This window comes from Mesocricetus auratus, unplaced genomic scaffold, assembly GCF_017639785.1.
Source record: "Mesocricetus auratus isolate SY011 unplaced genomic scaffold, BCM_Maur_2.0 Super-Scaffold_100001, whole genome shotgun sequence".
Classification (NCBI taxonomy): Eukaryota; Metazoa; Chordata; class Mammalia; order Rodentia; family Cricetidae; genus Mesocricetus; species Mesocricetus auratus.
Window position 1 is genome coordinate 11066359 of NW_024429187.1, and position 24511 is coordinate 11090869.

The following is a 24511-nucleotide window of genomic DNA, read 5'->3' on the forward strand; positions in this document are numbered from 1 at the left end:
AGTGAGCGCAGACCCCTGGCCCTTTCAGAACGCCAAATCTCTCCACCCCTTTACCTCCAGACTTCATACTCACGGTCTTTTGACAGCCAACAACTTAGCAAGGATCTCCTCCCAAGTGTCTGCAGAAGGGTAAGGTCCCAGGGCTGTGCCTGCTTCCTCACTCTAGCTGTGTCTGGGAAGACGGGGCATTGCAACGGTCAACTTTGGTCACACACCTGTTACCCTGCAAAGAATGGGTGTTTGCACAGCACTCGGTGAGAGGCAGTAGTTTCCCAAAGGAACATGTTCTATCAGATGACTTTTTTTCTTTTTAAGTTTTCTTAGACAGGAACAGCCATGCGCTACACTAGGGGATTAGTAAAGATGCCATACAGCAAAACGTAACACTGTTGAGTGAATTAGCAGAGAGAATAGCCAAGTCCATGGATGGGGGTGATGGATTAAAATGCTGAGTTTGAGGCACCTGTAGAACTTTAAAAGCAGGTAATTTCTGGGGGTGGGGGAGTGAATAGGGAGTATAAGAGAAAGATTAATGTTTAACATATAAATGTTAAAACAAAATTAGGCACTCCATGGAACGCACTGAGAAATGAGCCTCGATTTCCAAGTGGGGGAGTTCTTTAGCTCATTCACTCATTCACTCATCCATTCCTTCATTCATTCCCTGGGAGTGGTGGCTCAGCAAGAGCTTGCCTCCTGTTCCAGGCCAGTCTGAGGTATACAGTGAGATCAAGGTCATACACTGCGTTCAGAAGCTAGCCAGGTCAGAGAGCAAGTCGGAGGATAGTGAAGGTGATTGCAGGAAAAGTGAGGCAGAAGAGAGAGCCCATCCCCACAGACTGAGACCCACTTACCGAAATCGAGAGGGCCCAACCTTTCTGCAGGATGACGTAGGTTGAGCTCAGTTAGAGGAACAGAGGGGAAGCGCGCGGGCACACACACACACACACACACACACACACACACACACACGCACACACACACACTCTCACACACACGCACACACATACACACATACACACGCGCACACACATACATTCTCACATGCACAGACACACACATGCACACGCGTGCACACACACACGCACACACACTCTCACACACGCACACACATACACACATGCACATGCGCACACACACATACATTCTCACATGCACAGACACTCACACATGCACACACTCTCACACACGCATACACACACTCTCACACACACGCACACACATACACACATGCACACGCACACACACATACATTCTCACATGCACAGACACACATGCACACACTCTCACACACGCGCGTGCACACACACACGCACACACACACAGTGCTACCGGAGATGACAGGTATTTTTGTGGTTTGACTGGGAGCAGAGTGGGTTGCTTTTGATTCCCAGGTACATCGTTTGTGCAGACGGACTTCAGAACAGTCAGGCTGGGCTGAGCAATTCTGGGGGCTATTGCCCAGGGCAGCCTGACTCAATTCCTCACAGTTTAGGGCTGTTACCCAACAATGATGATGGGGGCGGGAGCAGCAGCAGAGGGAGAAGGAACCAGAGGAGGAAGAATCGGAGGAAGGAGTAGGCGGAGGGAGGAGAAGCAGGAGAACGGGAAAGGAGGAGGCTGGGGAGGAGGGGGAGAAGGAGGAGCGGAGGAGGACTAACCCTCCTTTATTTTTAAAGTCACCAGACGTCACTGAGCGCTGCACAAAGTGCCTCTCCCGCACCTAGGAGAGGGCTCGGCTGAGTGGCTCTTTCTCTGCGCCTGCCTAGCTGGGCCCACCAAACCCGGGAGGTGGTGGTGGGGGGGGATCCAGGGAGCCGGGGACTACAACTCCCGGCGTACCCCGGGGCGGGCCGGGGCGGGCCGTGGGCGTGGCCTGCAGCTGCCACAGCAGGCGGGCGGTACCGAGTGGAGTCGGCGGGGCCGAGCTCCCGGATGTGGAGCCGTTGGGGCGGCGGCGTGGGAGGAAGATGGACGCGCCGGAGAAGGGGGCCGCCACGTCGGTGCCCGCCCCGCGCGGACGGCCGTCCCGGGGCCGGCCCCCGAAGCTGCAGCGCAGCCGGGGCGCGGGGCGCGGCCTGGAGAAGCCGCCGCACCTGGCGGCGCTAGTGCTGGCCCGCGGCGGCAGCAAAGGCATCCCGCTGAAGAACATCAAGCGCCTGGCAGGGGTTCCGCTCATTGGCTGGGTCCTGCGCGCCGCCCTGGATGCGGGGGTCTTCCAGAGGTGCGCATGTGCGGGAACGGGGTCCGGGGGTCGCGGGAAGGGGGTCCCCAGGCCCGATCCCTGCCGATTGGGCACCTGTCACCTCCGGGCTGCGCCGACCGTCGGGTGCCGCAAGGCCGGGGAGGCAGCAGGTGCGTGAATGGAGCCCCGAGTTGGGGACTCTGCAGGCTGGTGGAGAGTCTCCCCTCGCCTTTTTGGGGGAAAAAAAAGCAACAAATAAGAAAAAAAAAATACTCTAGCTGTGAGACTGTGTGAGTCAGCAGAATGCGGAAAGCGCCCTGCGTGTGTGCGTGTGTACGAGGTGTGACTGTTTTTATGAGCCTGGACGGCTCCCCGCCTACCCCCTTGAACTTTGGCCTCTGCTAAGGACAGTTTTGTTTCTGCATCGTTTTGGGCGTCTACCAGATTGATCAGGAGTTACAAGTTGATGCCATTCATCAAAGCAAGGCAGATCAAATCCTTTGCCAAGAATGAATTTCAGTGCACATGCTAACTGCGACCCAGTTGGGCTTTTATTTGTTGCTGCCTTCTTCTAGTGGTTTGGATTTTTAAGATGGTTGATTCCGAAGACTGTTAATTCCCCCTGTTACATAGGCTGGTTTCCCTCCCGGACAGCTTTATTTAAAACTGAGATAGATAGCAAAAGGTGTAAGTTTATTAATGTCCTGTGTGCTTTAACCCAGGGGAGGATCTGGGTGGAGCCGAGCAAATAGAGCTGGCATCCCGAAAATAACGCGTAATAGGAAGTGTGCTAAGGGGAGATAGAGGAGGATTGGGGTTCCGGTTCGGTTCAGCAAACATTTCCAGGGCCCCACTTCTCTCCACACACGTCCGAGTAAACAGCAAGGTGGTCCTCCATATGAGGTCAGGTTTGCTTTTTGTTTTTATGTTTTTAGCCTTCTCCTTATATACAGACTGCAAAGGAGCGCAAGTTGTATATAGGCCACCGTGGCCAGGTAAAATCTCACATTCATGAAAGGGAAGGGAGATCAAAGTCCTAACGCCAGTGGACTGAGAACAAAACTATTAATTATGATTCAGGTCACATGTCAGGAAATGACTTCCAGTGTGGATCCATAAAGGGTAATGTTGGAACTGGAGGGGTGGCCCGCCACTTGAGAGCGGGTACTGTTCTTCCGGAGGACCCAAGTTGAGCTCCAGCGCCAGGAGACTGGATACCGCTTTCTGGCCTCAGGCCCTTCCACTCGTGTGCACATACTCAGTCTTAAAACGATGCAATTGATGAGGAGATGGCTCAGTGCATAGCGTGCTCGCCATGGGAGCCTGAGAAACGGAGTCTAATTCCCTGAACCCGTGCAAAGTCCAGGTGGACTGGTGCATCTCGTTACAGCAAGAGGGCGGTGGAGAAAGGAGAATGAGCCGGTGGGCCCGGGGCACAAGACACCCTGTCTCTAGGTGAGGACCAGTACCAGAGGTCGCCCTGACCCAAGCTCGCCCTGTGACCTCCACGGCACTCATTCACACAGACATGTGTGTGCACATACAGAAAGGGCGAGCCTTTTAGGTACAATAGTTATGCTTAAGGACAAAAGATGGATCTTTTATTCAGCAAATGCTGTCTCCCTGCTGTATGACGGGTGCTCCTCTCTCTTGAGCCAGTCTGTAGGGAACCATGACAGGCACAGCCCGCTGCCTGCTCGGCAGCCACCAGCCACAGACACTGGTCAGAAGCGTAGGCTCGTTGACTACAGTCGGCAGGTGGACGACGGTAGATTGTCACCCCTGTTCCGTCTCAGCAGAGGTGCCACAGTGAAGCTCACATGGGGCTTCTGGGCAGCCTGCTTCAGCTCGAGTCAAGTGGGCACTGGCTGGCATCCGTCTTCATGGTCGTCGATTCGCTGGATGACAGCCAGGCCTCAGCAGGCATTCCCGATCCTTGTGAACCTGAAGAAAGGTGACTGATAAGAGGCGATGTGACTGATACTGGTCTTTGACAGTTTCCCTTGCCTTTTGCAGCAAGGCTGCCCTTATTGGCTAGTTCTTTGGGGAGTGAGGCAAGATAAACATCGAAAACCACACTTGCTAGTCCGTGCCAGGGCCTGTGTTGTCCAAGCCTTCTCTGTGCTTCCTGCCCGCCATGAATTGGGCCCCTCTGCTCCCTGTGCCCTCTCCACCATGATACTCTTTCTGCCTTACCACAGGCCACAGTGTTTGAGTCAAGCAATCTCAGAGAGTGAGACAAAATAAATCTTTCCTCTAGGTATTGTATTATCACCGTAACACCACGGTTGAGCAGTATGCAGTCATATGCGGTATTGAACAAGATCTGTTACAGTAAGGGTCGTAACGAGTGCATGGGAGCGGTGGACTCTGTCCCGAGAATCTCCAGTGTCTTGTTTCAGGGTAGGCTGTCCCTTTCTGATGTCAAGCAGTGTCATGAGAGCCCTCAGCGTCCCCACACGTGAGCATTGTCTCAGCTTAAGGCCATATCACTAACTTTGATCCCCACCTGAGAAGATGCAGTACCTCCAGTAGAAATGGACCGTTTGTTCGGGGGAAATCATGATGGGCTCGTAGCCCTCCCTTACAGAGTGAACTTGGAAAGTTTTCAGGTATAGAAACTCCCTGTGACTTCTGTGACTGGAGTCTACCAAGAAGACCTGTGCCTCCCCCATTCAGGTGAACTGCAGACATTCTGCAAGGTACATCCCTCAGCCCCTGAGGGAAGAGAACCAGTGGACACCTGGGCTTGAGGGTGCATTTTTATCCCTAGCCATGAGGCAGGCACTGGTTTCTCATCCTCCCTACATGACAGACCTTCATGTGGACTGACTGACTGAACACCCTTGTCTCCCCATGTTTTTAAGGGTGCTTCTGGCTTTGATTACAGGCCACTGGAGAGTGTTCCTTCCTGACTGCAGCGGCTGTGGAGGACCGCGTACCCTTACTAGTTGTGCTAGTGCCTGGGCTGCTTGGTTTGCAGCTCTCATGTTTTCCAGGCGTGGTTGGAGCTTTGAAACCCACTGCCCCCCGACTCATCCTCACGCCTGTCACCGTGTCAGGCCTGTGCTAGTTCAGTTAGGCCCCCTCATGAAGCACTGACAGCCCTCGCTGAAGCATCATAAGGAAGGCTGAAGAACACCGAGCCAGAGGAGATCATTGGTTAAAAACCCAGCAAGTCGTGGGTAGCAGACATTGGAGATAGTGCTTGAAATTCTGCTTCGTTTATTAAACCATCTATGGGGAGCTGGCGAGATAACTCAGCAGATGAACACACTTGTCACCAAGCCTGAGAACGGAATTTGATCCCTGGAATCCACGATCCCTGCACACACTGAGGCTGTTGTGTGCCCCTCCCCTGCACACTGCACACATACAGTGAAAGAATGCAGCTGCACCTGCACAAACTCCCTGTAAGACGGATGGGAGCATAGCTTCCCTGTAGTGGCCCTCCGTTCGTGTAGGGTGTGAGCCATCGCTGGTCTGGATGGCAATTCGTGTTCCTTTACGCTGCCTGCAGGACCTGTAGCAACAGCAGCAGTTAGGAGGAGTAACCCTGTCCCCTGGGCCATCAGGTTGAGTGTCCCACTCTACCCTCTCCCTCGTACCATGTGACTTCACTCTGGTGGTCCTGCCGTGGGCATCGTCTCTGGTGACCTGTCAGGGCTAGCTGGGTAGTAGAGGGTAATAGGCCAGCACTCCTTCCGCAGTCTCTGCTGCCTGCGCCCCAGTCAGCAGTGTGGGGTGGTGAAGGTGCAGACCACAGCCTCACCACGGAGTTAGTAATCACCATACCACCACCTCTGTGTGCCCCAACATCTCTACCCGCAGGATGGACTTGCATGTGCCCCTGAGAGGAGAGGCTCGCTGAGGATTATGGGAGACACTGTGCTCAGCCCTGATGTAACACTGACAGCTTTTCCTCCTATCGAGTGCTCCCCTGGAACAACCAGTCTCTTCCCTTGATTGTAGATGGAAACTTGATTGCCCTGGAAATGCGTTCAGTCCTGACAGCCTTTATTCTGTCTTCCAGCTTTCAGCTACTTTCTGAACAGGGCCACACAGTAGGTAGGTATTGCCAGTTTTGCAGGTCCAATGGCCTCTATTGTAATATCTCAGTTCTGAGCCCTATGTTGTCAAAGTGGCTGGTGGCCCATGAGTGAAGGAATGTGGCCATCCACCAGTAGAACATTACGGTCTGAGGAGGAAACACTGCCCTACTCATTCTGGTAAACTTTCTTAGTCCTCCATTAAAATGTGTGAATTGGGATTGGACTGGCTTCGTAGGAGCCCTGGAGGTCTTTGCAGCACCTTCCCTCCCTGCCGCTCAGGCGCTTCTTCCTTCAGCAGACATTTAAGAAAGGAGACGGTAGAGATGGCAGCCGCCTGCTGTGTGCCTTTCAGGACCAGAGGAGACTGGAAATAAAGATTATTTTGTTCACAGCCATGCTTTACCCAACCAGCACATGATAGAAGTTAACAGAACTTTTCCAAGTTGCTAAACTCTGCTGCTAAGATGGCCAGCAGTTCCCCAAAAGGCGCATGAATGCGTTCGTTGGAGAACTGTTCCTCCTGCTTGGAAGAGCCTTGGTTCAACCATGCGTCAGCAGTGGTGTGAGCAAGTCTGAGAGCAAGTGGGTCTTTGGGCTCTTGTAGAACATAGCGGTGAAAATCAGCATGCATTTTAGTTTCCTTTCTAAGCCTGTGGACTTAAGATTCATGAGGGGCCTGTGAGCTGTTACTGTCCCTGGAATGGCACTTTGTGGTTCAGAACAACTGCACAGGCACCATGGCTGAGTTAGAATGTGACTTCATTCCAGACTAAAGCCATTGACTTGGACCTTGACACCTGCTTTCCTGGAGTTGTTTTTAGGCCTGTCTGTTCGTTCTTGTTCATCCTTTAACTTTTGCCCATTTTGCTGGCATCCCTCAAGCAAGGAGACATCTGTCCACCTGGTCCTTTTAGCAGAGACGACCATTGTGTGAAGGGTGCTGTGTTCCTGTTCAGGGTGCTGTTGTCACACATATGCACAAAGTTTTCGTTTCTCTTCCGGGTTAAATGAGACTGTGCAGTTCTTTATTACCTCTTCTTTCTGTGGCAGGTGACTTACGCCTGTGTTTGTATGCCCATCGCTTACCTACAGTCATCACCGCCTTTGTGCAGAAGCCACACTGCTCCCAACCCCTCCGTTTCATTCTTTCATCCACCACAGCTGAGTGTACATTAGTCAGCAAGAACTGCAAAGGGTGTGGGGAAGATAAGGCATTAGAAGGCGCATGCTTGTTTAACTGGTTCTCATGTCTTTCCCTGACACTTCAGAGGGAATTACAGCATTGTATGGGCCTATCTTTACTGAAAGGCCAGGAGTTCAAGGAAACAGACTGTCCTGCTTCAGCTGTCATACCCCAGGGTCCAGAGTGGGGCCTGGGACAGAACAGATTGTTAAGAGAAGCTTTTTCTTTTGCTAGCCGCTTTGGTTTATCCCCCCGCCAGTCGCCTGGGCTCTGCCGCGCCAGCCTGGTTCCAGATCCGCATCAGTCCCAAATAAACACACAGGAGGCTATATTCATTATGAAGCTGTTGGCCTTGCTTGTCTCTTACTGGCTAGCTCTGCTTTAAGTAATTACCCCATAATTGTTAATCTAAGTATGTCTCTTACCGGAGAATAGTTCCAGGCTTCCTACCCCCAATGGCGTTACATGTTGACTCTCTTGTGTTTCTCCTACCCAGAGTTCTCCTGGACTCCTAGTCCCTCCCATCTTGGTTCCCTATAGGCTCAACAGTACTTTATTGACATAAGACTTCCCCAACATCTCCTCTTTTCTGTTTAAACAAAAAGAAAGGTCTTAACTTTAACATAGTCAAATTGTATATGACAGAACAGTTATCAAGTAAGAACACAGTTACAACATTTTGTCTAGTAACATTTAGCAAGATCTAAAGAAAATCATCCCATCCTTGTGAGTCTAAAGTTCTATATGTAGCTTATCTCTTATCATAACTAAGGAAAACTATAATTATAACTATCTGTCTTCAACTCCATCAAAGACCACAGAAGGATAATATATAAACACTAGGATTGACAGAGACATCTTACTGCCTGGACAGTCACCCGAAGTTCCTCTGTAACGTTGGGGCATCCATCTTCAGCCCATAGGCCACAATGTGTCTGGAACACTTCTCAGCAAAGCAGGAAATTTCAAACTGTCCATCTGCGTTGGCAGTCTGTCAGTCATTTTTCTTTGTCCTGCAGAAAGTCTTGTAGACTCTTCATCAAGCAGGAACCCTGTAAGACTGAGTTCAGTAGTCACTTTCCTGTGGGTCCTGCATGTCCAGATGATACAACAACAGTCAAACAATCTAGGCAAGAGCAGTTTCTTGCCCAAATGGCTAATCTTGCCATGTTGAAAGCAAACTTTATAACGAGTTTCTTCGATGCCCATCTTCCTCTCAGACGTAATTGGTGCTGCCAGGAGCAGACATTTCTCATTGTCAAGACAAACCCTAAACCATTTCAAATGCCATTTTCTGAAGGTCTTTTAGAGGTTTGAAGACTGTTTATCTATCTCAAATATATTTCTGTATCTCTAGAAACCTAACTTATGTAACTAGAAATTCTATTATAAGTAACTATCTATAGTCTGTATTCAATTATGCATTACGTTGTAAAAGATCAGTATAAGCACAATACTTAATCAAGAGGAAAAATATAAACATCACAAAATTGACCTTGAATTTGTATCAATAAATTAAAAACAATACCCATACCATAATTCCCCTTTTTACCATTAAAAAAGATTGGCTGTGATCACTAGCCAATTATAAACAATCCCATTTAAATGAAAACAAAGATTTATAAACAAGATGGGAATTGGGACGTCGCTCATTCCAAACTGCTTCCTGCTGGAAGGGGGCGCTGTTTTTACCATGGGGATCATGGCAAAACTCAGAAACCTGTATAAGTCCGTATTTTCGGGGTCTGTAAGACTGCATCATCTTCGCTGTTTCGATTGTTGGAACACCTGGTCCACTGCTTCCGGGGGTCTTGGTTCGTCAAACCACAAAAGCCTGGAAGGAATTCTCAGCTTTTCATTTTCTGTAGAAACATAAATGAAAACTCCTTTTCCAAGTAACATATCCTTATACTTAAATTTTGAAGTCAAGGCATTTTCAAAAGATAGAAGTTGGATTAATTCAGCAGCATTTATAATCAAGTGTACTTTAGCAGCTGTTCCTTCCTTAGCAATCAAAAAACTGAAAAACATAATAGCGTACAGTATCCAGACTCTCTGTGTATTTTCCATCTTTACATGGCTTATTTATTTATTTATTATTACTTTATTTATTTCACTTTTATTTATTTTTCTTTGAGACAGGATTTCTCTTTGGAAATCTGCCTGCCTCTGCCTCTGCCTCTGGAGTAAATCCTACCAGCGTGCGCCACCACAACGCCGGCTTTTGTATTTATTTACCACTTTGCCATTTCATTTTCTCAATCTCACGTATATTTTTAAACACACTGTAAACCTTTAGAGGTTTTTCTTCATTTAAGTCTGACTTTACTGTAAATCTTTATGTTTTTCTGACCACGTGTCTTATCTGTAAAACCGCGGCCGTTTTAAACTGCCGGTTTTTTGTCAAGATGGCGGGCATAAGCGTGACTCCAGATTACTGCCTCAGTCCATGCTGACTTCCAGCAAAAGCTGCCACTTCCAGCTGTACGTACACACCTTTCAATCGTTAGCAGAGTCTCTTAAAAGAACCTTGTTGGTTTTTTTTTTCTTTTTATGCTGAGTCAGGAAGACTCCGGTAAACGAGCCACGTGAATCTCGGCTTGTCGCTAGCGAAACAGAGCACACCTGAGAAAAATGCTGCTACCAAAAATCTGTGCTTCTCTCCGTTCTTCTGTTTCTAAAATTCCTTTAAAGCTTTTGTCATTCTGCGTGGAAATTCAATCCCACTCCTGATCACCATTATGTTAAGAGAAGCTTTTTCTTTTGCTAGCCGCTTTGGTTTATCCCCCCCGCCAGTCGCCTGGGCTCTGCCGCGCCAGCCTGGTTCCAGATCCGCATCAGTCCCAAATAAACACACAGGAGGCTATATTCATTATGAAGCTGTTGGCCTTGCTTGTCTCTTACTGGCTAGCTCTGCTTTAAGTAATTACCCCATAATTGTTAATCTAAGTATGTCTCTTACCGGAGAATAGTTCCAGGCTTCCTACCCCCAATGGCGTTACATGTTGACTCTCTTGTGTTTCTCCTACCCAGAGTTCTCCTGGACTCCTAGTCCCTCCCATCTTGGTTCCCTATAGGCTCAACAGTACTTTATTGACATAAGACTTCCCCAACACAGATCACATTAAACATTTCAGCAATAAAAGGATGAGAGAAAGAAGGAAGACAAACTGACAGACTATGTCTTTTTTTAACTTATCTTGCAAACATTTAACAAAGATCACTGAAACCGCCACAGTTGAATGAGTCATCACTCAGTTCTTCAGGTACAAGCTAAGTGCCAGATGGTTTGCTTTTACTGTATTCTGCTAACCCTCCCCCTCCACCTGGATTTTCAAAATCCAGTGCAGTTACTTCATTGACGTTTTACTTGGTTATATACTGTTGCTACCAAACTATTTGCAGTGCAAAAGAAATCATGAGCTCATTTGCATTGCACCAAGCGACATGAGTAGGTGCCAGAGACTTGAGCACTAGCCTATAGCCTTCTTGTTTACCAGGCTTCCTTTGAGGGGCAAAAAATGAGGACTTATTGACTATCTCTAACTTACTGACTATCCTGCCAGCCAGCTCCCAAATAATGACATGGAGATTTCTTAAGCTTGACCATAGCTTAGGCTTGATTCTAACTGGCTCTTCTGACTTAAATTAACCCATTTCTATTAATCTGTGTGCTGCCATGTGACTCGTGACTTTTACCGCTCCTTCTGCATGTCCTGCTTCCTCTCCATCCAGCTGCATCCGAGAATGTAGCGAGGTGGTCGGGATAGATGACACAGAGACCGGTTGGTTGCTTTAAGAAAACTTTATGCTTCCCAAGTCAGCTTAGGAGGAGCCTCCAAGTCCGTCCGCTTAGGAGAAGTCTCTCCAAGAAAAAAAAACGCTTCCCTTTTTAATGACTTCTGCTATCCATCTACATACAATTCTCCAACAACTCTCCCAGACTTCTCACCCTCCTGTCTGGTGGTTTAATCTAAGGCCCCAGAATTGGGGAGACACAGCAGGGGGGACAGGAAGAAGCATCTAGCCATAGGGGATGTCAAAGTCATGGTGTTTCAGTGAGCAAGCCCTTATCTGAGCCCTATCAAGAGCTTTATAGCACTGAATTGTTTTCAGTAAACATCTCACAGCTGCCTGCTCCCAGACCGAAGGGGAAGTGGGTTCCTGCTCAAGGTCTGGTGTCCCCACAACTCCTCCTTTCTTCTTCCCAGAGCTTGCTCTGTCCGGAAGTCCTGCCTATACTTCCGGCCTAACTATTGGCTGTTTAGCATTTATTAAACCAATCACTGTGACATATCTTTACACAGTATAATCAAATATCTCACAACATTTATCCTTCTATTTAAATCCTCAAATGTGTGCCTTTGTGTGTGTATGATGTGTGTATGTGGTGTATGTGGGCGGGGATGCACAGAGACCAGAGGAGGATGTCAAGTGTCCTCCAGTATCACTCCCCATCTTATTCTGTGAGACAGGTGTCTCACTGAATTTGGAGCTATGCTGGCAGTCACTAATGCTGCCATCGTCCTCTTTCTTCCTTCACGATTCTGGGTTACAGGTGTACCTTGAAGCCATTCCCAGATATTTTATTTTTCATATGGAGGCTAGTGATTTGAACTCAGGTCCTTATGTTTGTATAATAAGCATACTCACCCACAGAACTATCTTCCCATCCCCTAAATCCTATTTCTACAAATGCCAAAGGAAATGTATAAACTTAATAAATGAAATCCAGAGGTTGGGAATTTTTCCTTACTTTCTTAAGTGATATTGGATGTATGGCTTCTGTGCTCTTTTTCTCTTGGTACATGCTGGATGAAAGGGACAGGAAGCAATGAGTGTATGTGTATGACAGACTACAAATCTTGAAAATATCTATGTACTGTCACTATTAAAGCATTGTGGTTCAAGTAACATTTACATCTTCTATTTCTAAAATGGGAGTTTATGAAAGTTTCAAAAAACAGGACTTCAGGAGAGACAAGTTTGTCCCTACAAGGAAGCATTTTGCTGTTTGTCTTGGCCCTACAGAATCAAACAGGCAGCTGTGTGCTGTGGTGATTACAGGTATACATTCCCATCCAGAGCAGCCATGGTCTACATCATCAGTGGTTACTGCTCACTGTTTTAGACATAAAGTTGGATTTTCTGATCACTGTGAACCCAGATCTTGATGTTTACTCTCTTCTATGCTTAAAACTATTTCAGTTAAGCCAAGTCCAGTTTATTTTTACACATGTATTACTCTTGCGTGTGTGATCTTTTGTGTTTAAATTGGTAATACAAAACAGAATCACCTTCAACTCGCCTTAGATTTGACCTCTGGTGCTATCTTGCTTAGTCTGTGTCGTCTTAAAAATACTGAGTTCTGTTTTTCCTAGTTTATAGAAATAGAATTATGGTGTGGCTTTTATTTTTGCATTGTTTTGGATCTTTATGGTTTTGTTTATTTTGTTGATGGGTTTTTGGAACAGGATCTCCTTATGCAGCATTGACTGGCGTGGAACTCAGGAAGTTAGGCCTACTCCCACTCTGAGCCTTGAGGGTCCAGGCATGCACCACAGCACCTAGATTAAGTATGCTCTAATTGTACAAAGCTTTCCCAACATCAAGTTGTGAGCGTCGGTGCAGAGCTCTGTCTTACTGTTGGCAGCCTCTTGTGGAGACCTTGTTATTTAACTGTCTTTTTACTGTCCAAACAGCGTGTGGGTTTCAACTGACCACGATGAAATTGAGAATGTGGCCAAACAGTTCGGTGCACAGGTTCATCGAAGAAGTTCTGAAACGTCCAAAGACAGCTCTACCTCATTAGACGCCATCGTAGAATTCCTTAATTATCACAATGGTATGAGTTTGACTACATTCAAATTATATGTGAGCTATAGCCATGTTTACCATTACCCAGCACTTGGCTAACATCTCATTTAAGTTCTCAGTATCATGTGCTCACCAGGACTGGCGTGTTTGATGTCTTTTCTTCATTTTGTCTTCAGAGGTTGACATTGTGGGGAATATCCAAGCCACATCTCCGTGTTTACATCCCACCGACCTGCAGAAAGTTGCAGAAATGATTCGAGAAGAAGGATATGATTCTGTCTTCTCTGTTGTGAGGCGCCATCAGTTTCGATGGAGTGAAATTCAGAAAGGAGGTAACCTCATACTAAAAGTTGGGCTTTGTTTTGCTTTGTGGATGGATACCATTAGCAGTAAGGAGAGCTAAGGAGCAGTAAGAGTGTTGGGTGCACAGTTGCAGTGACAGATTATTCCAGTCTAGGCCTTGTTACGAAGCAAAATGGTAAATACCAAATTAACCCAGCCTCCCACTCTTTAGACCTTCAAGCCTCTGTCTCTGTTAGTTGCGAAGCAGACATGTCAGTTTTTAGATCAGCTCCTTTTTTGGTTGGTTCTTGGCCTGTCAGGTGAGTGCCAAACCATTGCATTTCTTGTTTATAAAATCATAGCTGCTAGCTGTGTCAGTTGTGTAATCAGTACGTTACAGGCTCTGTGACATCATCTGTCCTTGTCACAGTAGACGCGCATGTGCAACACGGTGGCACTAGCAGCACCCGTGCTGTGTTAACCGTGCCAAACTCAAATGTCCCTTTAAAGTAGAAACACATACTGCAGGGTGGTGGGGATGACTGGTGAGGAAAGCATTTGCCACACCTTGTGAGGCCCAGCACTCTGATCCCTCAAACCTGAGTGAAAGATGAGTGGGCATGGCAGCCTCCTGTAGACAGAGACGGAGATTCCTGGGAAAGTTGGCTGGCTAGCTTCTTCAGCCCGCAAGCTCGGGGTTTGATTGACAGACCCAGCTGAGTCGATGATTGCTCAGGCATTTGAGACTGCTTTCTGAAACGCTGTGATGAAGATGATGTCTTCTGTCTTCCACATTTTATCAGCAATGCAGCCACCCTCCCCATGGTTATTTCTCCAAGTGTAACTCGTCCATCGTCTTCCTTGGGTGGCTCTTAAGAGCCGCTGTGTCTTCTCTCCCTACATTGTGTGGCCATGTTTTCTTAGCTCACCCTGCAGTAGGCTGAAACTGTTGCCAGCAGTGAACCTCAGACGCTGACCGTGGGATGTTTCTCTACAGTGTCTGCTTTGTCCTCTTCCTGGAATCCATTCTAGCTTAGTTTGGAGTGGTTTCTAGTTTGTGTTTCTCAGTCTGCTCTGTTCTCATATCTCTGTTTACTTTTGAGCAACTCCAGCTGGCCTGAGTGTGTTAACTATCTCTGCAGTCAGTTTTAGTTGTTGAATTACTTCAGGATTTTTGTGTGGTTGTTGTTGTTTTCTAGTCTGGGTATTTGAGTTCATTTTTTAGGAATTCCATTCCCTGTTTATCTATTTTCAATATCTTTTTTAGTGTCTTGAGCATATTTATGGCAGTCATTGGAAAGTTCTTGGTGCAAATTCCAGCATTTTTGTTCTTTTCACTGAGGTCATTTCTCCTGCTGTTGGTTCTCTTGAATGTGACCTCTCTGCTTCTGCTTCTCTGTGTGTGTGTCTCATGGTGTGGCATATACCTGCCGTAGACATGGGACTCCACATTCTCCTTCAGAGGGGACTAGCCTCCATCTCTGTGAGACTCAGGGATAAGCAGCTGATGACATGGTCCAGTGAGAAGTTGTACTAGACTCACTGCAAATCCAGTCCACTGCTCAATGTGGGTGCTGATTATGGGAAGATCATGTGGGTACAACTGGCTCCCAGTCAGCCACTGCAGGTAGGGTAGAAAACACTGTCACACAGTGAAGGACAGGAGACACCGTCACACAGTGCTGTAAGGACAGGAGACACCGTCACACAGTGCTGTGAGGACAGGAGACAGCGTCACACAGTGCTGTGAGGACAGGAGACACCGTCACACAGTGCTGTGAGGACAGGAGACAGCGTCACACAGTGCTGTGAGGACAGGAGACACCGTCACACAGTGCTGTGAGGACAGGAGACAGCGTCACACAGTGCTGTGAGGACAGGAGACACCGTCACACAGTGCTGTGAGGACAGGAGACAGCGTCACACAGTGCTGTGAGGACAGGAGACACCGTCACACAGTGCTGTGAGGACAGGAGACACCGTCACACAGTGCTGTGAGGACAGGAGACACCGTCACACAGTGCTGTGAGGACAGAGAAGGACAGGACAAGAGATGCCAGCACACAGTGCCGTGAGGCTCTTGCCCCGTGTGCAGCCTCCTGCTCGCCCTGTGTAGGCGTGGCAGCAGGAAGAACTGGTGATACGGTTATGTTCCCTGTAGCCGGCAGTCTGCACACACATCCATGAGTTTGAATCTTCCCTCGGGTCTTCCTGCAGCGGACTCCTCTGCCCGTGCCAGTCACCGGCCCTTACGCTGCATAAAGGATCTCCCAGGAGAAAGGCTTGTCCTGTCCCATCTTGTTGAGTCCCTGAATTTTAGCTGCCTGCCCCCAGCTTTGTTGCAGGCTCCCTAAAGGCAGAGAGCTCCCTCTTCTGCAGTCTCCAGTGACTTGTAAACTGTGTTGCCACTAGCTGTTCAAACAGTGCTGTAAGGACAGGAGACACCGTCACACAGTGACGGTATTTTCTAAATGTCCCTAACTTATGTCAGACACAAGTCGGATGGCACAGAACATGGTTAGTGAGGGAGCAGAGCTTTCACACAGCACTGACAGCCCAAAGTGAAAAATTCTGAAGCAACACCAACATGTACTTGAACACATACACACATGCACATACCCCCGCAAATATTCACATACATGCATGTATACCCAAACATATCTTCATATCCAGAATCAGGAAATCCAATGAGAGAGGAAGGGAAACCCCATATTGGCAGCAAAAGCTTCACTGTTCCATCCATTATACTCATTAATGTCGACCCTGCTGGGCTTTCATTACCAATATAATAAATATTTACATTGTGTTTCATATATTTTAAACACCAAATAAAACCATTTACATATTCCACTGGTATAAAGCTCTGATATGAGCTGGGAGTGTACCTCGGTTGGAAAAGTACTTACCTAGCATGCACAAGGCCGAGTTCCAGTCAGCACTGCGTAACACTGGGCGTGTTGGCACATGACTGTCATGTTATCCTGTCACTCTGGAAGTGGAACCAGGAACTTCACAAGTTTAAGGCCATGCTCGGTTAATTAGGGAATTTGAGGACAGCCTGGGTTAGATGAAACTCAAAAGCAAAATGAAAAAGAAAACCCTCAATGATTTAATGGGAAAGTCCTTATAAAGTTTTTTTTTGACAATTCTATGAAAGCACTTTCTCACCTTGTTAGGCAAATGTGCACACACTGTATTTCTGAGGCTGGAAATCATGAAAAATAGACAAAAGAGGTCAAGTTTGGGATGATATTCTATGACAAGTCCCAGGCCTTGGGAGCTGTTCAAAGGTTGCCTACGTGCCCTCCAAAACCACAGTACTTTTATAAATTCCTTAAGCCTGAATTCCTGAATTCCTTCATGATATACTTTCTCTGATATTAGCCGTTTAAAGGCGATACAAATCATTAGGGGTGTTAGCAGTTGTCCCTTTAGAAATAGTACCTTTTGTTTATGTAGATGCAGATGTCTGCATTCTGAGGGATTTTATTTCTGCTTTTACTAAGAAAACGGTGTCTGTTCTAAGTAATGTAGACTACTGTAGCTTTTGCTTTCAGTTCGTGAAGTGACTGAGCCCCTGAACTTGAATCCAGCTAAACGGCCTCGTCGACAAGATTGGGATGGAGAGTTATATGAAAACGGCTCATTTTATTTTGCTAAAAGACATTTAATAGAGATGGGTTACTTACAGGTTTGTACATTCATTTTATACAACTCTTCAAACCCTTCTGCGTTGTGCTTAGAGTTCTGGGAGAGGAGCTTGGTTACACCATCTCTAGAGGGAAGGCGGGAGAGGAGCTTGGTTATACCTTCTCTAGAGAGAATATAGGGAGAAGAGCTTGGTTACACCTTCTCTAGAGGGAAGGCGGGAGAGGAGCTTGGTTACACCTTCTCTAGAGAGAATATAGGGAGAAGAGCTTGGTTACACCTTCTCTAGAGAGAAGGTAAGGAGGGAGCTTGGTTACACCTTCTCTAGAGGGAAGGTAAGGAGGGAGCTTGGTTACACCATCTCTAGAGGGAAGGCGGGGTTACCATCTGACAGCTGGTCCTGCAGCTTTACCCGCAAGATGATCTTCAGAACTCACAGTCAGTACCTGTGGAGTCTGCTTAGTTGAATGGTGGGTAAACATGGTATGGGCTGAGAGCTGGTGGTGTCTTACTGTCCACATCAGTTGTTTGTTATCAGACCAGGTCACAATTAGATTGTAGCTGTGTGGTTAAATAATGTCTGCTACTTTAAAACAGAAAAGAACCAAGTCAGTAGATCTGGGAGAGCATTGACCTGGTTTTCTGGAAGGCCAAACTCTGTGACTATTTTGTTCTGTGGGCTTGCTCACTGCTCTCGTTTTGAAATGAGAGGATTGGCAGTCTCTCGTCCTTAGAGCCCGTGTGGCTGTATCACATACTGGAAAATTGACTGTTTTCATCGTAGCTGCCAATGTACTCTTAGGGTGGGCGTGGGAAACACTGTGTGGAACCTACAGCAGTCTGCACAGCTGCTGAGGCGTAGTCACCCCTACCCCACTCTAGAGAGGTGACAGCCGCAGCCCTGAAAGTAAACAATGAGGAGCTGGCCGGGGAGGTAGGAGCACTGGCTGCTCTTCCCGAGGACCCAGGTTCAGTTCCCAGCACCCTCCTGGCAGCTCCCAGCCATCTGTACCTCCAGTTCTAACAGAGTCAGCCCCTTCTTCTGGCCTCCTTGCACACTGTATATTTATGCAAACAAAACATAATCTACATACATAAAATAATAAACTTTTACAAGTGAAACATTCAAGACAGAAACAATACTGCTTAGACTTCGGCCTTAGTTTACTGAAACAGAAACAAGGGGAGCATGGGTGGGGGATGCAGGGATGGAAGGAGCAGGGAAGCAGCTTGGCAGGTAAAGCACTGCACACAACTGTGGGACTGGAGGCCAGGTCCCCAGCAGTCACTAAGTGCCTGGTGGTCACGGGGACCATGTGTCCAAAGGTGAGCGTGAACATGCCCTGGGCAAGCTGGTTTACTAGGGTGATCTGTCCCAATGAGTAAGGAGGGAGGTGATTAAGGGAGATGCCCACGGTCAATCTGAGCCTGTCACGTGTGCATGAACCAGGTTCACGTGTACACATGTGTATCTGCATACACATGGGAACAGCATGCAGTCAGTAGTTTGGTGGTGGCCCACCTTCTGAGCATGTGCAAGACTGATTTCAATTCCCAACATCAAAAGAGAAATCTCTCCACTCTAAAATTTCTCCTGTGACTCATATTCTAAGAACAAAGGGTTTGTTTCCCCTAGTCTTTAGGTCAGTACATAGGCAAATAGAAGTCTGGTTCTTCAGTTACATTCTAGAGTTCAGGTTAGATCTCACACACAGGCACACACACACTCACACACACACTCCCCTGCCACCTTTTGCTCCTCTCTAGGGACAGCTGTGGTCTAGCCCCTCCCAAATGTGTGGAGAAAACTTGTTTCTCACATTAACAAGACTGTGAAACAGTTTTTAAAATGAAGTTCCCCATAATGGATCTGGGTATCAGAGGACTGGCTCTTCTCTTGTCCTGTGCTCCAGACACTGCCTCAACTTGACATGCACCATGGGCCCGAACCTGAGACCGTCTGTGCAGCAGGAGCTGCAGGGACAGACCTGAGCCCCCAACCCTGCCCTGGGACAGACCTGAGCCCCCAACCCTGTCCTGGGACAGACCTGAGACCCCAACCCTGCCCTGGGACAGATCTGAAGCCAGCATGCTGCTGTTAGATGGTGAGGGGAAACTTCAGAGGGAAAGCAGCTCTCAGACTCCTGAGGAGGCTCTAGGGTCAGAGTGCTGACCACCTAAGGCAGAGACAGATCTCCTTAAAGGAAAGCAGGGAACTTGAAAACTCATTTGTTTGGTTTGAACTGTTTTCAGAATAATCACATGGGTGTGTTGCTGGTTTCCTGGATTATTTGTTTTCCCAACCATTTAAACTGCATGTACGTAAGTGAATGTCAGAAGCTCACAATGTTTCTATTGTCTTCAGGGTGGAAAAATGGCCTATTATGAAATGCGAGCTGAGCATAGTGTGGATATCGACGTGGACATTGACTGGCCCATTGCAGAGCAAAGAGTCTTGAGGTAAGAGGAGGAAAGAAGTCTGTGGTGGGCGTGCCAGTGCCCAGTGCTGTTTTTAGAATGCTTAACGAGCCTTGTAGACATGGATTTGAAATAGTCCTTGGACTCGGGTTTTCTCGAATGGGGAGGTGTGCATATAAGACACACCCGTAACGACTTTGTAAGCTGGGGGTGCTCAGTGTGGCCAAGCAGCATGTTCTCACACTGTCTGCAAAGTGGACAGTGATGGGAATTTGAAGAGTAATGTCTGAGTGACGAGGGCTGCTATAGCTGTCCTTGGCCAGATGGCAGTGTGAGGGGCATTGGTTTCTACTCAGAAGTTCTGTCTTGGTTTCTTTTAGATTTGGCTATTTTGGAAAAGAGAAACTGAAGGAGATAAAGCTTTTGGTTTGCAATATTGATGGATGTCTCACCAATGGCCACATTTATGTATCAGGAGACCAAAAAGAAATAATCTCTTACGATGTAAAAGATGCTATTGGCATAAGTTTGTTAAAGAAAAGTGGTATCGAGGTACGTGCCCCCCCCAATGCAGCAGTGTGTACCAGAGTTGATTCCAGGTCAGAGAACATCCTAGCAATTAAGAGCTTCAAAGTTGTACTATTTACATAAAGTTTCTGAAGTACTGCCTAAAAAAACTCTTGACACTAGAAAGATGACATTGGAGGCTTTCCAGTTGGTTAATATCTCCTGTTTAATTGTACTTTAAACATACTTCCTCATTTCCCATGGGACCTTGGAACAAGGAAGATTTCCTTAATTTGTGTTGGCAACTAGAAAGGGGCAGACATTTTGTAGACTTTTTAATTGCAGCTTATCCATGTGAATGAAATTGTTATTGAGAATAATTTAATGTATAGGTGTATTTCTTAAAACAAAGGTTAAGCCGGGCCTGGTGACACAGACCTGAAATGCAGCTACTAGGGAGCTGAGGCAAGGAAATGGTGAGTTCAAGAGCTGAGCCAGACAAGCATGAAAGGGCTGGAGACCTCAGTCGGGATAAAGCGCTGGCCTAGCGTGCTGGCTCCGTCCGTGGATGCGATCCCCGGTTCAGGAGGGCAAGGGTTAAATCATTACAGTTCACCCGGAATCTGCTACACGGTGCTCTACAGCATGGGGCGGACGTTCCTCCTGAGCAGCTGACTGACCCAGGGAGGCTGTGTCGCCCGGCGCAGCTGGTGTGTCGCCGGCAAATGGGCTTTGGCAGTCAAGCATGCCTTGTGTTGCAGTTGATTTCTGTAACTGGCCCTTCAGAGGGTCAGAGGGCCACTTGTTTGTCACTTGAGTCCCCACAGGGTCATTTATTGCCACGCCCATCTTCCTTCCTCCCTTCTGACAGCCTCACTTCTTTTCCAGGTGAGACTCATCTCAGAAAGGGCCTGCTCCAAGCAGACACTCTCTGCCTTAAAGTTGGACTGCAAAACGGAAGTCAGCGTGTCCGACAAGCTGGCCATCGTGGATGAGTGGAGGAAGGAGATGGGCCTGTGCTGGAAGGAAGTGGCCTATCTCGGTGGGTCATTTGTGGTCTGCTTGCCCTGTCACAATAACCGAAAGGAAAGACTCCAAAGCTGCAGACCAGAGTTTCACAGAACAGTCTGGGCCTGTGGGTAATGGCAGTCGCTGCCAGGCCTGGTGACCAGAGTTCAGTCCCCAAGATGTGTGGTACAAAAAAGAGAACTGACCTTTGAAGGGTGCCCTACTCTTTAACCTCCACAGGGTTAGGTTGGCACATGCTCACCCCCCCCACCCCACCCCACACACAAATAGGTAAAGGCCATTGAAACAGCTATTCTGGAGGTTACCTTGACAGTGTATGTCAGAATAGTCTAGTGGAATACTCCAGCACACACGGTGCAGTCACGCTGTACCTCATCAGTAAGCTGGACATGATGTTTAGGGCTGCCGTAGGGAGTAACAGTCTGGGCAAAGCACCTAGAGTGTCTGGTACATGAGAACATTTTTTACTATTTGCTTTTTGCTACAAATTCCAATTCTAAGAAAGAAATTGGGGTATATGCCAATGACAGAGAGAAAGAATCCACCCAAACTGCTGAAGAATGCAGCACGCACACACAGTGGAGGCTGAGCAACCGTTTAGGGCTGTGCTGGCCTTTGTGTTTATCGGCATGCTCAGGATATGTCTGAGACTTCTTGTTAAGCAGATATACTTGGCAGACTCTACAGTATGCAGGCAAGAAACTAGTTGCTAGAACCGTAAGCTCTGTGTGTGCAGAGCTGACAGCCCCATGATGTCAGCATTGTGAATATCAAGATGGACTCGTTGCTAAGGTGCACAGATCGTTCATGTGAGCAGACCACACCAGCCTCAAGGTCGCCTGAGCCCATGGTCTTGAGATGCTGGAGTAGTAAATAGCTTTGGAGCCAAAAGTAGAGCAAAGCACAGCAGAGCATTGGTTGAGGACAGCAGCATCCATGTGACACATAGGACCCCTGCTGTGCCCACTGCCCATGAGGCCTCAAAGGAGCTTTCGTATGACTGACTACATATTCATAATCAACTAACTAACCGAACATTAGAAACAGAAACAAAGGTGAAGAAGGCTTGACATTGTGTAGGAATGTGTCATTTATGTAGGCAGAGGTCTAGAGGCAGATTCCAGAAGGCTTTGGCAAAGGGAGTAGTGGTGATCATGCTGGGTGGTGTCATTTGTGCTTATGAAAATGTTCCTGTCACAAATGTGTGCAGCTCGCAGTAAAAAAGGAGAAAAAAAACTTCCTAAATTTTTTACTCACTATGAGAGCAGTGTTTGGAATGGGCACATAAATGTTTAAGAACGCATTCCAGGACTGGAGAGATGGTTCAGAGGTTAAGAGACCTGACTAATCTCTGAGAGCCCAGGTTGATTCCCAACACCCACACGGTAGTTCACAACCATCTGTAACTCCAGGTGCAGGGGATCCAGCACCCTCTTCAGGCCTCCACGGGCACTGAACGAATATGGTGTACAGGCATACATGCAGGCAAAACACTCATACACATAACATTCAAGAAAAAATCTTGTTAAATTTCCTAACAATATTAATGCGATGCCAGGCGTGGTGGTGTGTCTGTGGCCCAGCATGGGAAGGCAAGAGGGTTGCAGGTTCAAGCTTGCATCTCAACAACTCATAGGACAATGTAAAGACAGGATTGTGAGTGAGCAACTGAGGAAGACAGCTGACACTGCCCCTGTCCTCTGCAAGTGCATACCCACACACAGAATGGCCAGTTTTGAGACAGTTGGCAATGTTTAACCGTGTAACAGCTGTTACGTGGCTCTAAGGAATCATTACTTACTGAGTTTGATAACACCGTTAGTTTGATAACTATATTTTTCTATTGAATATAAATGCATAAAATGTTGGGGATAAAAGCCAAGAAGTGTGGTATATACCCTTAATCCCAACAGTTAGGAGGCTGAGGCAGGCGGATCTCTGGGAGTTCCAGGACATCCAGGGCTACACGGAGAAACCTTTTTGGGAAAAAAAAAAGTTTGGGCTAAAGTCTGTCTGGGAACTCCTTCCACCCTCTACCTCCAAGGAATCTAGGGTATAAGGCAGAGAAAGAATAGTGATTAAATAATCTAAAACTGACAATTATTAAGTATGACACCTGGAACCCTTGCATAAATTTGAAGTTTCCCTTAAGGTTATCATTTGTAATTCAAGTACAGAATTCCTGATAATTATAATACACAGCAGGTAAAGGATATACTCCACTCTCCCTCCATAGCTGGCAAGAGCTGGTTCTGAGTTGCTTAGGGAAAGCCCTGCTCGCACTTGTGTTTGAAGGAGTTGTTTTGGTCTGTGATTGGTAGTGTTCCTGCTGCTGTGCCCTCTTACCTGTGGTGTGGTTTGCATCATTTAGCTAGAACATTCTGTGTCTCTTTCCTATTTGAATGGTGTTCATCTCGCTTGCAGGCAATGAAGTATCTGATGAAGAATGCCTGAAGAGAGTGGGCCTTAGTGCTGTCCCTGCTGATGCCTGCTCCAGGGCCCAGAAGGCTGTGGGCTACATTTGCAAATGCAATGGTGGCCGGGGAGCCATCCGGGAGTTTGCAGAGCACATTTTCCTCCTGATAGAAAAGGTTAATAACTCATGCCAAAAATAGAAATCAGTGTCGTGTGAGGGACAGGATTGGCTTTTGTTTTGATCACATCCCATGGTGTAATTTGCAGACTTGTGATCTGATTTGGAGATACCTGACTCTTTTCAAAGTGTTTCTCAAATCATTGTTGCAGAACCCACGAGGTAATTATGTCTGCTTCCCTCTGGTGCAAGGTCATAATTACTGAGGGATCTAATGTTCCTCAGACTTTTAGTAAATGCAAGTCAGACATGATAAACAATCAACTTTGTGTTGTACTCTGTCAAACTGTGTTTGTGTGGTTTTAATGATGCTGAGGGTTTATTTATTTTAAGGCAGTGTGTCTGGCAAGACTCACACTACGTTGATTAATAAAGTTCACAAACTTGATAGAGTTTTGTTCTGTAGAAGACACTTCCTAAGCATTTCCTTTAGCACTAGCTGTGCAATCGCAGAAACAAGTGACTGAACGCCAACTGTGATACATGGTGAGTGTGCTTTGTGTGTGCACACAGAGAGGACACACACACATGCAGAGATCTAAATAGTTCATGCCTTTGCCTCTCCTGTGTTGATTTAGAAGAGCCAGAATGAACCATTGGCAGCCATGACTAATCTCAGCGACAAATAGTAAACGTTACTTGCAGAACACTTACACCTCTTCCCACCATTAAAAAGAAACTCATATTAGTGATGACGAGAAGTAGGTTCTTCATGCCCACTGTTGTAGACAGCTTTGTCACCATGGATCTGCAGTTCTGAGTTTGTCCGTAGAAGGCAAGCATGATTTAGAAGAAGA

At 47.2% G+C, this 24511-nt stretch overlaps 1 protein-coding gene across 1 annotated transcript; it reads left to right on the plus strand.

Annotated features, from left to right (window-relative positions):
• The first annotated feature begins 1937 nt into the window (after positions 1-1937).
• Cmas (cytidine monophosphate N-acetylneuraminic acid synthetase) lies at positions 1938-24102 on the plus strand. Its single transcript, XM_005072926.4, has 8 exons — positions 1938-2224; positions 13123-13265; positions 13414-13569; positions 17077-17210; positions 19533-19627; positions 19966-20137; positions 20981-21134; positions 23546-24102. Exons 1-8 carry the CDS (start codon positions 1971-1973, stop codon positions 23734-23736), a joined length of 1299 nt encoding a protein of 432 aa, XP_005072983.1. The 5' UTR covers positions 1938-1970; the 3' UTR covers positions 23737-24102.
• The last annotated feature ends 409 nt before the right edge of the window (positions 24103-24511 follow it).

What these genes read in the sequence shown, in the direction of transcription:
- Cmas (XM_005072926.4), top strand. Translation starts at nt 1,971, where the DNA reads ATGGACGCGCCGGAGAAGGGGGCCGCCACGTCGGTGCCCGCCCCGCGC. An exon ending in TAGAGATGGGTTACTTACAG is followed by an intron (nt 17,211 to 19,532) that starts GTTTGTACATTC and finishes TATTGTCTTCAG; the next exon opens with GGTGGAAAAATGGCCTATTA. An exon ending in TAAAGAAAAGTGGTATCGAG is followed by an intron (nt 20,138 to 20,980) that starts GTACGTGCCCCC and finishes CTTCTTTTCCAG; the next exon opens with GTGAGACTCATCTCAGAAAG.